Source organism: Anarrhichthys ocellatus, unplaced genomic scaffold, assembly GCF_004355925.1.
Source record: "Anarrhichthys ocellatus isolate YVR2014 unplaced genomic scaffold, GSC_Weel_1.0 scaffold40, whole genome shotgun sequence".
Classification (NCBI taxonomy): domain Eukaryota; kingdom Metazoa; phylum Chordata; class Actinopteri; order Perciformes; family Anarhichadidae; genus Anarrhichthys; species Anarrhichthys ocellatus.
Genome location: NW_022280070.1, coordinates 2,307,301 through 2,322,009, shown reverse-complemented (window position 1 = coordinate 2,322,009; position 14,709 = coordinate 2,307,301). Strand labels below are relative to the sequence as shown.

General features: G+C 40.7%; 1 protein-coding gene across 1 annotated transcript; it reads left to right on the top strand.

Annotated features, from left to right (window-relative positions):
- The first annotated feature begins 4,527 nt into the window (after positions 1 to 4,527).
- On the top strand, positions 4,528 to 14,247 carry slc4a1a (solute carrier family 4 member 1a (Diego blood group)). Its single transcript, XM_031867758.1, has 21 exons — positions 4,528 to 4,682; positions 5,756 to 5,824; positions 6,039 to 6,094; positions 7,203 to 7,315; positions 7,725 to 7,771; positions 7,864 to 8,029; positions 8,140 to 8,275; positions 8,370 to 8,439; positions 8,529 to 8,571; positions 8,660 to 8,844; positions 8,966 to 9,173; positions 9,713 to 9,916; positions 10,031 to 10,179; positions 10,269 to 10,463; positions 10,559 to 10,804; positions 10,901 to 10,990; positions 11,834 to 12,000; positions 12,082 to 12,323; positions 12,420 to 12,589; positions 13,024 to 13,197; positions 13,300 to 14,247. Exons 2-21 carry the CDS (start codon positions 5,801 to 5,803, stop codon positions 13,375 to 13,377), a joined length of 2,763 nt encoding a protein of 920 aa, XP_031723618.1. The 5' UTR covers positions 4,528 to 4,682; positions 5,756 to 5,800; the 3' UTR covers positions 13,378 to 14,247.
- The last annotated feature ends 462 nt before the right edge of the window (positions 14,248 to 14,709 follow it).

Below are 14,709 nucleotides of genomic sequence, written 5' to 3'. Positions count from 1 at the left end.
TTCCAGGATATGATGAATATGTGAAACATTACTGTAAGGGTTATGGAAGGTAAAGCAATTTGTGGTCGGTCTATGCAAAATTAAGCTTGCAATAGTGTCTTTGTTTCTCCATTTCAAATTGGAATACTTTAAAACTTCTGTCGGGTTTTTTTTCTACTTTTTTTTTTTTTTTTTTTTAATGAAAAGCTTCTCTGTATTTTTAACTGTCGGGGACTAGAGCGATCATCACCAGTGCTTCTGAAGACCACCACCCACTGGCCTGTCAGCTCATGCTTAATTAGATGTCGGCTCATTTTCAAATCATCTCAATGTTCACTCAAAACTTTTCGACTTTAAATAAACATACTGTAATAGTTGTTAATGTGCTGCTGTTGTCATTCTTTTATGACGTCAAAGGTGTCTTTCTTTCATTTGAGCATATTGTACTATGATTCTATACAGATTCACTAAAGTTATTGTGTAAGAATCTTTTGTTAAGTGCTCTATAATTAGCCTTCTCTTCGTGTTCACCTTTAAACACACTGGGTTGGGCTCCTGTGGGACGCCTCCATGGTTGGTTAACAGGTTGAGTCTCTTGATGATGTTGGCCAGCAACTGCCAATTATTTTTGTCCACAAGTTGAACACAGTGTCTCTCTGTTATGTTAGCGGCCCGTGTGGCAACAGTTGGTCGAGTAACGCTGAACATAAACAGTGTTATGTTTAAGTTCCTCTCTCATCAACACACAAGGGACAATTCGGGTCCCAAAAAAAAGCACATTTAAGTCGCTCTGAGGATTATTTAACAAAAAATATTGAATGACCAGTTCAGTGAGACTCATTTGTTATGCTTTCTTACATTTAGTGGCATAGCAATTTTAAAAAATCCTGGTTATGTAGAGCAAGAGTTAAACGATGTATTTGTTTGTGCCACGTTAATTACACTAAGGGGCGCCAATGTCGACACACTCCCAAACTCAGTATTTAGCCTCTGGCCTCCCCCAAGCTCAAAGAACAAACACTGAAAACAAAAATAAGGCACATGATTCAAATGAGGACGTGTATGCAGCAGTCTGAAAAACCACAGCAAAGCTGGAGGGTGTTCTCAAAATATCTTCTGCCACAAGTTGTTTTGTATAAATGAAATAGTTTTACTCAATTTCATTCCGTTCTGTTGAAACTCGGACCGTATATTCATATTTTGCGCAACAAACATGAACCACTAAAGTTGTAATTTTACCTGTTTAGCCAAAAAAAGTATAAATATAATCTGAACAGAGAAAATTCTCAAATTAATGTTGTATGTCATTTTTTCTAGACCGAAGGTCGGTGACCATTGAGCACAAAAAAATGACATTTAGGAATAAAGAAAATGAGAAGCGTTGGTCAATAACAGCAGTTATACAGTACGTGTCTAGAAAAAGTTTGAATAATAGTGTCGCTGGTTTAGTTGAAGTAAAGCCACAATGACCCACACTGCATGCTGTTCTTGTTGAAGGATAGTTTAGTGTCGCCCACTGTGATGAGGTGGGTCACTGGTGCCGGCTCTGGCCCTCAGTGATAACTCACACCGGCCTGCTTGTTCTAGCGCTGATAGAGCCGGTCTCTGCTGCCTCACTTAGTGTGCCAATTAGAGCTTTGAAAATGGACAGTTGTGTAATTATGTGACTTTTAAAACCTCCTATTAAAGGGTTACGCAAAACATGTGTTTTGTATTTAAAATTTGTGTTGATCGCTGTGAAAAAAAGCCACATTAAATCTACTGTTATTCAATATTGTACAACAATAAAACTTGCAGTGAATGAGGAAACGCTTGTTATATTCGTTCTATAGCCATATGAACATGGTGTTTTGACATTGTTCGACAATGGCATTTTAAATATGACTCCTCAGCATTACCGTAATCAGCTACATGATGTATTTCAGTCTCTTAGGTTTCCTTTTTTCATAAAAGTCCAAATCACATTTCACCCACATGCCTGGTGTTTATGTTATAGATGCTTCATGTTAATCCCCTTTTAAACTAGATTGTTATGAGGAACCCAACACATTATATTGTCTGTTCTTTTAGACATTTTTAAAACAAAATGTCAAACTCTTTATAGCTCAATTTGCTATTGTCTGCTTTACTTTCCACAAATAACGCATTCAGAGTACAGATTATGAACATTTCTGTCAGGTAGAAAATGTCGCTTTGACGACTGGGAGTGTCTGTATGCTGTATGTTGAGACACATGGATGCAGCTGATAGCTTCTACACAGTGGTGATAACAGGCCTGAGTCTTCAGCTGGGGGCCCCATTGTCGTATGTATTTCCACTGTAGTCTCTTTGATCCGCTGACTTTTCATTCATCCGAAGTAAACTGTGCCGCTTTTCTTTTTTTTATCGGACGGCGCATCTTTCCTGTGATTATTTGATGTCGTCAAGGAAAGCATCCCTAACAAACAATGTTAACATGTCAATTCCTTCCTGCATTCCTGATTAGTTTCAGGACTTATGAAGTCAAGCGTTACCTTTTCTCGTCTCGACATCGAACCCGTGACTCAGACTACCCGGAAAGTAACATCTGCCAGAGATGACAAAAGGGTTTCCCCCGTTGTGACAATGAACCGTCTTATTCTTATCGAATGTCACGTGACTTGAACGAGATCTCCACACAACGGACTTGTTCGTGTTAAATCATCCGATAGCCTATAGCCGTGAAATACAAAAGACTACATGCATTTTATAAACAAGCACATGGTCTTTGTCGAGATCGGAGGCTGAAATCTGTTATTTCATAGACAGGATAGAGGCTTTTGTCTGTCGGAGACCTTGAGAGATAATCCTAAATCTCATCATACATCATACAAGGACTACCGAATAAACTACCGTCAGAGACAACCATTTTAGCAAAAATATTAACTTATGTCTTCTCGAAACATAATCAGTTATGTAATAAATGTGACGTGAAAAGAAGATGGCTATTATTTCAGGAAAGTCTGTCTCCTTCAAAATGACTAACAGAGTCCCCTAACCTCTCTGATATTGTGTGATGCTTTACATTTGGACCCATACACTGCCTTTCAAAAGTTTGGAATCGGCTGTTATGTTGATGTTTTTCTTCTTTCCTTCATTAATGGCAATTTAATTCAGACACCACATGTTCAGTTGATATTCTGTGTCGCAGTTCCAACAGTGCCAACCCTGCACTACCCCCTTTTATTGCTATTGTGATTATTGTTGTATTCTCTTGCTCATGCTGCTTAATGTCATCAAATCGTATTGAGGACAGAATGAGGTTATATAACTGCCACTGCTACCTAAAACTCCCTCATGTTTTATACCGGTTCAATTGAAAGTATTTTACTTTTTCATTTTCTTACTTGATCACATCCACTTGTGAAAAGGACAAGAACCGGTGCAAGGTGTGTTTTGCCAATTTGTTGTTGCTATTTATGGCCAAACATAAAGATCTCTTGCACAGTTTGATACTGAACAAGTCCTCAAAAAGACATTTGAGATTATCAGTGACCCCTCACTGAAAAGCTGTAGCAAGATTAAATCAGTGATATTAACAATAAAGAAAATACGTTTGTATCTTTACCATATGAAAATATCTACTTTGAAGTTAATCTGCATTTGTTCAAAACAAAATAAATTGTAATTTTTTTCCCATAACAAGATGAATTTATGTAACAATGTTTTATTTTATCTGTTCCAGTATAATTGTGAAGTGGAAGGAGCCGGTGGAAGAAGTAAGCCATGAGTAACACATTCAGTACTGAGGGATGCAGTGGATGACATCAGGTCTTTCACAATCTAACTCAGCCATGAGTCGGTGGATGACATTTTACTGGCAGTATAACCTGTCATGAATCAGAGTTTTCGGCAAAGATGGCTGCCTCAACCACTTTACCACTGAAATGATGAGCACTGTAGCAACAACTTCTTAGGTGTGGTATAAAAATCATTGTGAAATCCTGGTTTTGCAACCCTGACTCTTTTGACTTTACTTGCAAATGTGTCTTTTACTTACATAAAAATATTTATCTTTATATTTATAATATAATATTTAGTCTTCATACAAAGACTAGGTTTGTTTGATCTACATAATAATGTGATGCAAAGATTTACCTTAATTTTATAGGGAAGATTAAGCAGGATATTTTTATTAGTACACACACAACTACTTTAGGTTAATGCCATCTTTCATTGATGGCTGCAATGAAAAACAGTTGGGTTCCTCCCCCCCCCCCCCCCCCCGGGGAATCCCCAGTACGTACACAACATGACGTACTAAGGTGATGTCCTCTTGATGCTGTATGTGGATACTGTGCCCTCTTTGCCCCATGTGTGCCCCTCAGACAGGATGAGGCCTGCTGGTCCGAACAGGTTTCTCTTTGATGACTGTACAGGCTCAGACCTGGTTCATGCTGGGAGGGCGGAGCGGGCAAACTAGGGTTGGGATATCCCTGACCCAAGGTGTCCCTGGCCGATAGGGCCGACAGGCCTTATCTCTCCCACCCAGAGGGGTTGACGGGTACAGCGCTTCTTAGGGTCTACGTAGTTTCATATGGGTGTTCCCGCTGCTCGCATTCTCTCTCTGCACTCGTCTTTTTCGTTCGTCCTGGGTCAGTTTATCACCGGGCTCGCCAAGGCTGACAGAGCAGAGATTGTTCTGTTTCCAGTGCTGGAGACCAGGTGGGAGCACCTGCATGCAGGTAAGGGTGTGGCCTCCTCTGGACAGGGGTCTGACACACTTTGTGGGGTCAAACTGGATGGCTATCTGAATGTACCTTGAGAGGAGAGAAAAAATATTCTAACCTTTAATGTCTCTGTCATTCATGTAAGATAAGGGCGGGAGTTCAAATGAAATTATTTTCTTGGAGGAAGAATATTTACTAACCAAGATGTTTTCTGTGAAGACAATTCAAGCACTTTTCACTAATTTGAGGGCAATGTCAAGTGGGATTATCATCTTTGGACTTTTATAATTTGTTGCACAAATATTACATCCACCTAATCTGGCTTTGTGCTAAACTATCTGTCTATCCTCAGTGTTACAGGGTGAAGAATTGTTACCACTAATGTCTTTTTAATGTGCAGCACCTTATCTGTAGATGTGTTTCTTTGAAGCATTACGATCAATCCTTTTATTCAATTTGTGTACGTGCAAAGTGGATGGGAAGTCACTTGACTCCTATTTGGACAAACTGCTGAGAAATATTTTCAACAGCAAAAAAAAACAGGGCTTGTTCAGTTTGTGAAATTGAAATTCAATCCGTTAAAAACAGCAAACAATGTTAAATGGTTGTGTATTGTGAGTATTCCTGTCTAAATGTAACCGTTTTTGTGGGACTTGCTGTTACAGTAGCAGCATTTAACGTTTTTCACTGTACTTTCGGGGAACAGGGGTGTCTGGTTGAAGAAGGGCGTAACCCAAAGATAAGGCTATGTGCGTCGTCTATTTAAACCATAACGAAGGTCTCATTCTCAACGGCTGGCTGACTATCTGTCCTGAGTCCTGAGAGGTGGTAGATGGCGGTAATCCTCGTCAAAGCAGGCCTTATTGGTCTCTGCAGTGGCTGAGCCAATTTGACAAAAGAACAATGGTACTTTTATCATGATTGATAAAATAATATCATAGAAGTTAATCACAAAGTATCTGCTTTGGATCCTGTATGCACCTGACTCACAAATCACCAGTACCATTTACTTTAATGGTCACCGCTGAGTCATTGGTTGGGTTACTTGTTTTTTTAAATGATAGTTAATTGTTGTTTTTTTGTCTTAGGGAATGCATAAAAGTACCTGAGAGATCAACATCTGAAAAACATCAATGGAAAACCATTTTAGTTTTGAGGTTTGTCTTGATTTCCTTTAACATCAAAGAGTGTAAAGAGTCAGTACAACACTTAGCATAACAGTTGCTACAATTTTATATATATCACAGAGGAGGAGACTATGGAGTTTGATGTGTTCAATAAATCTAAGCAGCAATATTCGTTTCCCTTTTAGCGTTCTATTCTCATCCAACTTCCTTCCATTCATTCTTCTACTACTGTCCTCTTGTCTAGGGCAGTGACATGTCCTATGAAGACAATGACTCAGCCTTTCCCACTCCAGTGAGACTGTGAGTCATTCCTCTCATTTGGCCTCTCTGTTTCAGCAGTACTTTACACTTCATGTACATGTACTATAAATGTGCTGCATCCTGTTGCTGGTAAGACAAAGGTGTTGGGTCTCACTGTGCATGTCAGGCAGTGTTTTTAAGATGTGTACCACCCAAAAGATAGTCCCTCCAATCAAGAGGTTATATGACTGTGTAAAAGGGGTCTCATGTAGTGGTGAACCCACAGAGAATCAGTTCCCCCGAGCTCTATGGAGCAGCTTAGCCTCTTTTGGCTCTTTGTTTTAGTTTCATAAACTGTAACTTTGATGTTTTGATTTTTTTTAAGTGAAAAAGCTCTAATAAATCCATTTCCCAGCACTAAACAAACTAGCTCATGAACGTGGTGGTGCACGTAACAGCTAAGGTGTCAGATATTTCCCTCAGGGTTCAGGAGTTGGTTGAGACCAAACCAGAGGTAAAAAAGAGAGTGAATATCAGATGACCCGAAATACAAATTAAAATGAAAGCTATAGTGTCAGCTGAGTGTGTAGATAGCTAACTGTTAATAGTAAATAGATAAGTGTTAACTGCTAACACGTTCACCATAATAACCTAAATCTTGTTTGCACTGCCCCCAAGTGGCCAAAAAAACTCAATCAATGAAGGTTGACATGAAAGATTATTTAAAAAATGTCGTAAGGGGTTAATAACTTCCCCCTGATGTAAAAGCAGCAGCAGGGGCTTTATACTCAAGGGAGAGTTTGGTAAATGGTAAACATTCCTGAGAGCATAAACTCAGGATCTAAAACCCAGAAATCCAAGCAGTGAATGATAAGAAATATGTTGAGCAGTCTTGCCCTCTTGTGGCAACAACAGAATAGCACTAACAGCTGAATTTCACAGCTATGGATAACTTGTTCAGTATTAACTGAGACCCCAACCTGGTGGATGTTAAGCCATTTGCTATCAACAATTACATGCTTTAAAGTCCATTTAACTTAGAGACACAATTATGGAAGTGCATTTTCCAAAATGTCCTTTCCCAGGTGAGACTTTAGGGGGTATTGATGAGAAGCACTCATGCTCATCGTTAGTCTACATTGATGTTTCTGTTTCTCCACACCACCAGGACTCCACCGGGCCAGAGCGGCATCTATGACCTGGAGGGGGGGAGGCAGGAAGAGCAGGAGGAGGAGAGTGAGCCAACTATGGCGGCCATCTACATCCCCAGTGATTCAGAGGGTAGGTTACACTCACAGGCCACGCAGCTGTTGGCAATGTCTTATATCTGTACACAAATCCCCTTTCACGTACATTTACTGAAGTTCAAATTCAAGGTACTTGTACTCCATCTCTACGCCACTACATCTTAGAGGCAAATATTGTACTTTGTACTCTTTTACTTTTAATTTCAGCGTTGCAAATTACAAATTCCCTTCCTGTCCAGTGAAAACCATTTAGCTTCAAATTTGAATGCAGCAGTGATGTTGATCCAGAAACATCATATTACAACACTGACAGGGAACATTTTACTTACTAACTTTTACGTAAGTCAGGTTTTAAATGTATGACTTTTACTTGTAGTTGACAGTTTACTACTTTGACTTCAGTAAAAGATCTGAATACTTCTCCACAAACTTCTTTATTTCAGCTTATCTGAACCGGAACACCAATGCCACCACAAGAGGGGATGCTCAAGTTAGTCGTCATTGTTCATATTTACCTTCATTAATGTAAATCAACATTATCCAGTGGTGTGTTTATTAACTAAACACACTGCCTTACCACAGGCCTATGTGGAGCTGAATGAGCTCCAGGGTAACGTCTGGCAGGAGACTGGCCGCTGGGTGGGCTACGAGGAGAACCTTAACCCCGCCACCGGAAAATGGGGTCATTCTCATGTCTCCCATCTCACCTTCAAGAGCCTCATCCAGCTCCGCAAGGCCATGAGCACAGGTGCCTTTGGAGACTCTGATGAAATGGAAATCTATGCATACAATACGATAAAATCAAACTTGTTTTAATGTGATGAATATGGCAATTAAAAGAACCTCAAATGTACTCAGGTGCCGTCATCCTCGACCTGAATGCCAACAGTCTATCTACCATAGCTGAGAAGGTGGCTGATGAGCTGCTGGACAAGGATGAGATTCGCGCCAGTGATCGGGACGGCCTGCTGAGAGCTCTCCTCATGAGACGCAGGTAACCCCAAGGAGCCACTATTTATTTCTAAAAGATGTGATTCATAAAAATGTTCGCAGCATACACTTTATTCTCCTTTTATTTGTCCTTCCAGTCAGTCTGAGGGGCCTATGATTACTGCCTCTGGAGACATTGAGATGCAGACCTTTTCTGTATCCAAGAAGGTACACATTTAGGTTTTCTTTACACAGTTTTATCATTTAGTCAATCATCAATATCATATTAATTTATTGACATGACATTATTCTTGCAGAGAGACACCTCTGACAATGTGGAGGCCTCAATTGTCCTCTCAGGTACGTTCATGTAATTCAGATGGAGTTATGTGTCTCCACGTGTGGTTCTTGGAGCAGATATGGCTAAAAGAGAGTGTTTTTTCGACAGGTGTCCTGGACACCCTGGAGAAACCTGTGACGGCCTTTGTGAGGTTAAGTGACTCTGTGGTGATGAACTCCTCCCTGGAGTCTCCTGTCCCTGTTCGCTTCGTCTTCGTGCTGGTGGGCCCCAGCCAGACCGGGATAGACTACAGTGAAAGTGGCCGTGCCATGGGTGCTCTGATGGCCGACTGGGTGAGAGAGAAGAGAGAGTAGTGAGAGAGGAAAATAATTACTCAGCAGCTAGTAGCCTTTTAGAACATTAGCATTTTTTGTTTGTTTGGTGCAGCTGAGTAAACGCTTTCTGCTCTCACAGGTGTTTTGTCTGGAGGCCTTCTTGGCCCAGAATGACAAAGATCTGACCAACGCCATCGCTGACTTCATGGACTGCAGCATTGTGATCCCTCCCACTGAGATCCAAGACAAGGAAATGCTTGAGCCAATCATCAATTTCCAGAAGAAGATGCTGCGTGAGAGACTCCGTCCCATCGACACCCGTCTTGCCTTTGGTGACAGGGTCAAAGGTCAGCATAGTTCCCAAAATGTCAGACTATTCCTCTACACATTTTCATTTCTTCACAACAACTGTTGCCTAACTGCACACCTTTTAACTGCAATACAATTTTTACATTAGTCCCAACCCTTTGTTCCTTACACATGACATGACACAAGGCATTAAAAAGAATGAGGGTGATGTTTTTTTCCCCAGTAATTGCTAAAATAAGTAGATAACAAAAATATTGTATCTACTTCAGGTACATGATAGAGAGGAGACCTGAGTAACAGGGGTTAGAGGGAGGGGGCACATTTTTCTTGCAAAAGGAACCAGCAAGGTTTTGTAGGAAATGTGGTCTAAATTTTGAGAATATTAGCTGTACCATTGGTACATATAGCGCCTTTAAATTGTCTTCACATGTGCATATAAAACATTGAACTGGACAAACAGACAAATGAAGCCTCTGCTGGAGACATTAGGAAAACACGTCCACAACCTTAAAAGAAAAAGAAAAAAAGGCAGATTTAGTGTCATCACTATTAATGTCAGTCGGATTTGTTTGTCCAGAGGAGAAACCTCCAGAGGAGCCTCGGGAGGACCCTCTGGCCCGTACAGGCTATCCCTTTGGTGGGATGGTGAAGGACCTGAAGCGCCGTTACCGCCACTACATCAGCGACTACACCGATGCTCTGAACCCTCAGGTCCTCGCTGCCGTCATCTTCATCTACTTCGCTGCCCTGTCCCCAGCCATCACTTTTGGAGGGCTTCTAGGTAAAAGAGAGACCCGGATAGAGAGATGTGTCTGATTTCTGAGGCTCAATTATTTTGCAGTAGTTAACTGACTCTTTAATAGTATTATTAATTCTCTCTGATGTCTGACACTAGCTGACAAAACAGAAAAATTGATGGGCGTGTCAGAGCTCATGATCTCCACCAGCATCCAGGGTGTCATCTTCTGTCTCATCGCCGCTCAGCCGGTCCTCGTCATCGGCTTCTCTGGACCTCTGCTGGTGTTTGAGGAAGCTTTTTACTCTGTACGTATGAGTCGTCTCCTGAAATCAATCTTTCATCAGCTATTTTTTTCTTCATTATCATCTATTTTGCTTTCTTCATTCCATACTAGTTCTGCAAGGCCCAGAACATTGAGTACATCGTGGGCCGTATCTGGGTGGGGATGTGGCTGATAGTGATCGTGGTCATCATTGTGGCCGTGGAAGGCAGCTTCCTGGTCAGATTCATCTCCCGCTTCACTCAGGAAATCTTCTCCATCCTCATCTCTCTCATCTTCATCTATGAGACGTTCAGTAAACTCATCAAGGTTTCCTCATCCTCTTCCGACACCATTTCCCCGCGATCGCCTCATGTGTTGTGTCTCATTTTGCTTCCTCTGACTTCTCATCTCCTTTTGCTCAGATCTTCAAAACCCACCCTCTGATTCTGAACTACGATCATCTGAACATCACGATGGACAACCCCTTCCACCCGGTCACCGAAGAGCACTCTGTGTTCGATCACGAAGGCAATGTCACCTTTCACGAGAGGGTGATTGAAAGGGCCTACCCCAACACTGCCTTGCTGTCTATGTGCCTGATGTTCGGTTGCTTCTTCATTGCGTACTTCCTCCGCCATTTCAAGAATGGTCACTACTTCCCCGGCCCGGTAAGATCAACTTTCTATGTCCAGAGATTGTGACGTTTTGAAAAGACGTTGTACGTTCTGTGACTTTGACCATGGCGTACCCTGCTGTCTCACTAGATCCGGCGTTTGATCGGAGACTTTGGTGTCCCCATTGCTATTTTCTTCATGATTGCTGTGGACATTTGCATTGAGGATGCTTACACCCAGGTAAGAGTTGCGTCGTGGTGAGTTGAGTCATCTTAAATACGATCTAACAAACAACAACAAAAATCATAAGCCTCGCATCATGTGCAAAATGTTTTGCAGCTACAGCAAAGGCAATTGACAAAATAAAGAAGTGTAACTATTAAGATGGCACATTTAAGATGTCATTACAGTCAAGAATGGTAATTTCCACCTCGGGGCCTGGTAGGTCTTCTATTTCAAAAGATCTGATTTCATTCAAATGTTTTACTTTTTTTATCTTAACAAAAATACCTTTTGCACTCAAGTTTATGATGCACTCATACACGATAGATGTTTGGGTTATTTTTAGGCCCTTTTCCTGAACAACCAAAATTCCATATGAGCCTATACTTTTTTATAATTGATGACAAATAAACTTGAACCTTAAGTCGTTCATATTTAAGAAAACGGTGGATTGTGGTATTCCTTGCGTTTCACATAATATACATCAGTGTCCAGATCTTGACTATGGATAACATAACATACCTTGTGGATTGATGTGATATAATCCAGGACACACTGGAAAATAAAAATGTTCTCATCGCCTACATTCATTTGACTCTACTAATCAAAATGTTTACTAGGAATTTATTGGCATGTCTGTCTAAAAATATTTGTAAAATGCACATTCTTACCTGTAAGAGTAAAGTTTATGTTCCTGGTTACAGTCTTCTTAAAGTTCTGTCCCTCTGAAATGTGACTAAACTCAAAGTATGTTCAGAAAGTAATTTTAGTATTGATGCAGAACATTTCTACGCTTATTTATCTTTCTGTGGTCTCTTGGTGGTAAATGAGCTGAATGAAAAGCATCCTCTCCTCTTGTAGAAACTGGTTGTGCCAAAAGGCATTCAGGTGACCAACCCCAAAGTCAGAGGCTGGTTCATCAACCCCATGGGAGAGAAGAAGAACTTCCCCATCTGGATGATGGCCGCCAGCTGTGTACCAGCACTGCTAGTCTTCATCCTCATCTTCCTGGAGTCCCAGATTACGACGTGAGTGACACACTGAATAATGGCATTCAGTCTGCAACATCATGTGAAGCTAATGATTTTCTGTTGTTGTCTGATTGTCAGGCTGATTGTGAGCAAACCTGAAAGGAAGATGGTGAAGGGGTCCGGTTTTCATTTCGATCTGCTCATCCTGGTCATCATGGGGGGCCTCTCCTCTTTCTTCGGGGTGCCCTGGCTGAGCGCTGCCACTGTGCGATCCGTCACCCACGCCAATGCTCTCACCGTCATGAGCAAGGGCCCGAAACCAGAGATCGAGAAGGTGCTCGAGCAGAGGATCAGTGGCATCCTTGTGGCCATCATGGTTGGTAGGTGCTGCCATCTACAGTGCCGGTGCAGACACAGCAGGCTAAGGTTAAACTAGCATTTTCCTTTAACGATCATTCACTTTCTATGGATTCCAGGTGCTTCTATTTTCATGGAGCCTCTTCTGAAGATGATTCCTATGACAGCCTTGTTCGGTATCTTCCTCTACATGGGTATCACCTCTCTGAGTGGAATCCAGATGTGGGACAGGATGCTTCTGCTGATCACACCAAAGAAATACCATCCCGCTGATGCCTACGCCACCAAGGTACGCAGCCTCCTCAAATACATTCCAAGATGTGGAAGAGCCTTATGTCTGAAAATGCAGTTTCATATATCTGCAAGTAGTTGTGCACTATATTGCTGTAAAGACTAAAACAGATATACACAATAGTTTGCATATAGAGTTTGAATATTAAGCTTATCTTCGTGATTATGAATCTTTTTGAGGTCATTTTGTGTGTCTTTGCAGTTGTTTAGCTTTCCAACCAGACAGTCACTTCGAACAAAGGCTCTGGCCCAGGGCCCCCCTGACTCCTTGAAACCCAATCCTTCCATGCACAAGACTGTTACACTTATAATTCAGCATTCTTTAGCCCATGACAATCTCCCTGTAAATCATCCTAACGTAAATTAGCATTTACACATTTCTTTGGCTTCATGTTCCCCTGTTAACACTCTCGTCTGCTGACATTTGTACAGGTGAAGACATGGCGGATGCATCTCTTCACTCTGATCCAGCTCATGTGCCTGGGTGTCCTGTGGGTGGTGAAGAGTAGTCCCTTCTCTCTGGCGCTGCCTTTTGTTCTCATCCTCACCATCCCTCTGCGCATGTTCATGACCGGCACACTCTTCTCTGCCATGGAAATGAAATGCGTAAGTACCTGCATGCATAATTTATTACAATCTCAGGCACACAGTATCGGGTTGTTTGAGGTGTAGGGTTCACTGTTGCAACTGGATGTGTTTGTGTTGCAGCTGGATGCAGATGATGGCAAAGTGACGTTTGAGGAGGAACCTGGGGTGGATGTGTACGATGAGTCCCCACTGCCATAAACAACACCGTATCATTAATGTTTCATTTACAGTGAAACTTTCAAATGCACTCAATGCTTGACTGACAGTAATTATATGAACATTTAATATCAGGTTCTTTTAAAATTGTTAATGACTTTATTAACAATTATAGTTTTAAAACTTTTCTGTTCTGTTGTTATTATTTATCTCTAAAGGAAAAATACCTTTCTAGAATTCATACGTTAGACTTAACAATAGAGTTATCTTATGAGCCAGGAAAAAACATTTGATTTCTTTGAATGCAAAGTATTTTCCCTTAAGACCTGAGGTAAATCAATTTATAATGTCCTTTTTTTCTTTTAGTGCATAACTACAGCATAGCTTTTAAGTGACTACCAGTGCTGCCGTATTGTAAATCTGCCCATGTTATAATAATATGATTCAACCTAACTTAATGTTTGCTATTTAAGTAAAGCAAATCTGATCTATTCACACTCTATTTACACACACACACACACAAACAAAAGTCGTGAATTTGAATATGATTATAACACCAGCCTTTGTCCCATACAGTAGCCTATTCCAAAAAATGTTTTAAATGGTGTTACTTGAGTTTGCCTTATTTGATATATCTGATGTGTATAGAAATATGTGTTATGCACTTACATCTAATTTTAAGTGTGTAATTGCTTTCAATTATATAATGGGATGAGCAGTAATAGGTAGATAATTGATGATGAGGTATAATCGTTTGAGCTGATTGTTGTTCTGATGATATAATCAGGGGGAAACGTATTTGTAAATGTGTCTTATTATGCCTGTTGATGTGTTTGTGTGCTTGAAACACTGTACATGCTTGATTGGATTGGATGAATTTTCACTTTATTAAAAATAAAAACATCCATTGAGTGCTTTTTTTTATTAATGCATTGGGAATTACAATAGTTCACATCACTTCAGAGCTCCCTTATATCATTTCATCCTCCAATTAGCAGGAGTGGGGTGTTCACTTGGACCAAGAGGCAGGCCCATAGAGACAGAATAGATATTTTATTTCTATGGGCCTGCCACTCAGCTACATGCTGCGTTCAAGTTTATCCAGTAAACTCCACTTTCTCAATACTCCTACTTGGAAAACACCATAGACATGGCTGTAAATACTTTTATCCTGAAATAAGAAATGAATGTTCATGGACAAGAGAACTCAGATGTACATTTTTTTAATTATCTTTTATTTAAATCAGATGTGATTAAGCCTAGATTCAGCATTAAAAAAACGAACTGAGAAGGTTAAATCATAAACATCCTTAAAACATCCCAATAATACATCAAAATGTGTCAGATATACTCAAAGAGCCAAAGATATAAATA

Bases quoted from the DNA above. Each gene is read 5' to 3' on its own strand.
- slc4a1a (XM_031867758.1), top strand. From the start codon at position 5,801: ATGGAAAACCATTTTAGTTTTGAG. The intron at 8,572-8,659 runs GTACGTTCATGT...TTTTTTCGACAG, and splicing joins GGCCTCAATTGTCCTCTCAG to GTGTCCTGGACACCCTGGAG. The intron at 8,845-8,965 runs GTGAGAGAGAAG...CTGCTCTCACAG, and splicing joins GTGCTCTGATGGCCGACTGG to GTGTTTTGTCTGGAGGCCTT.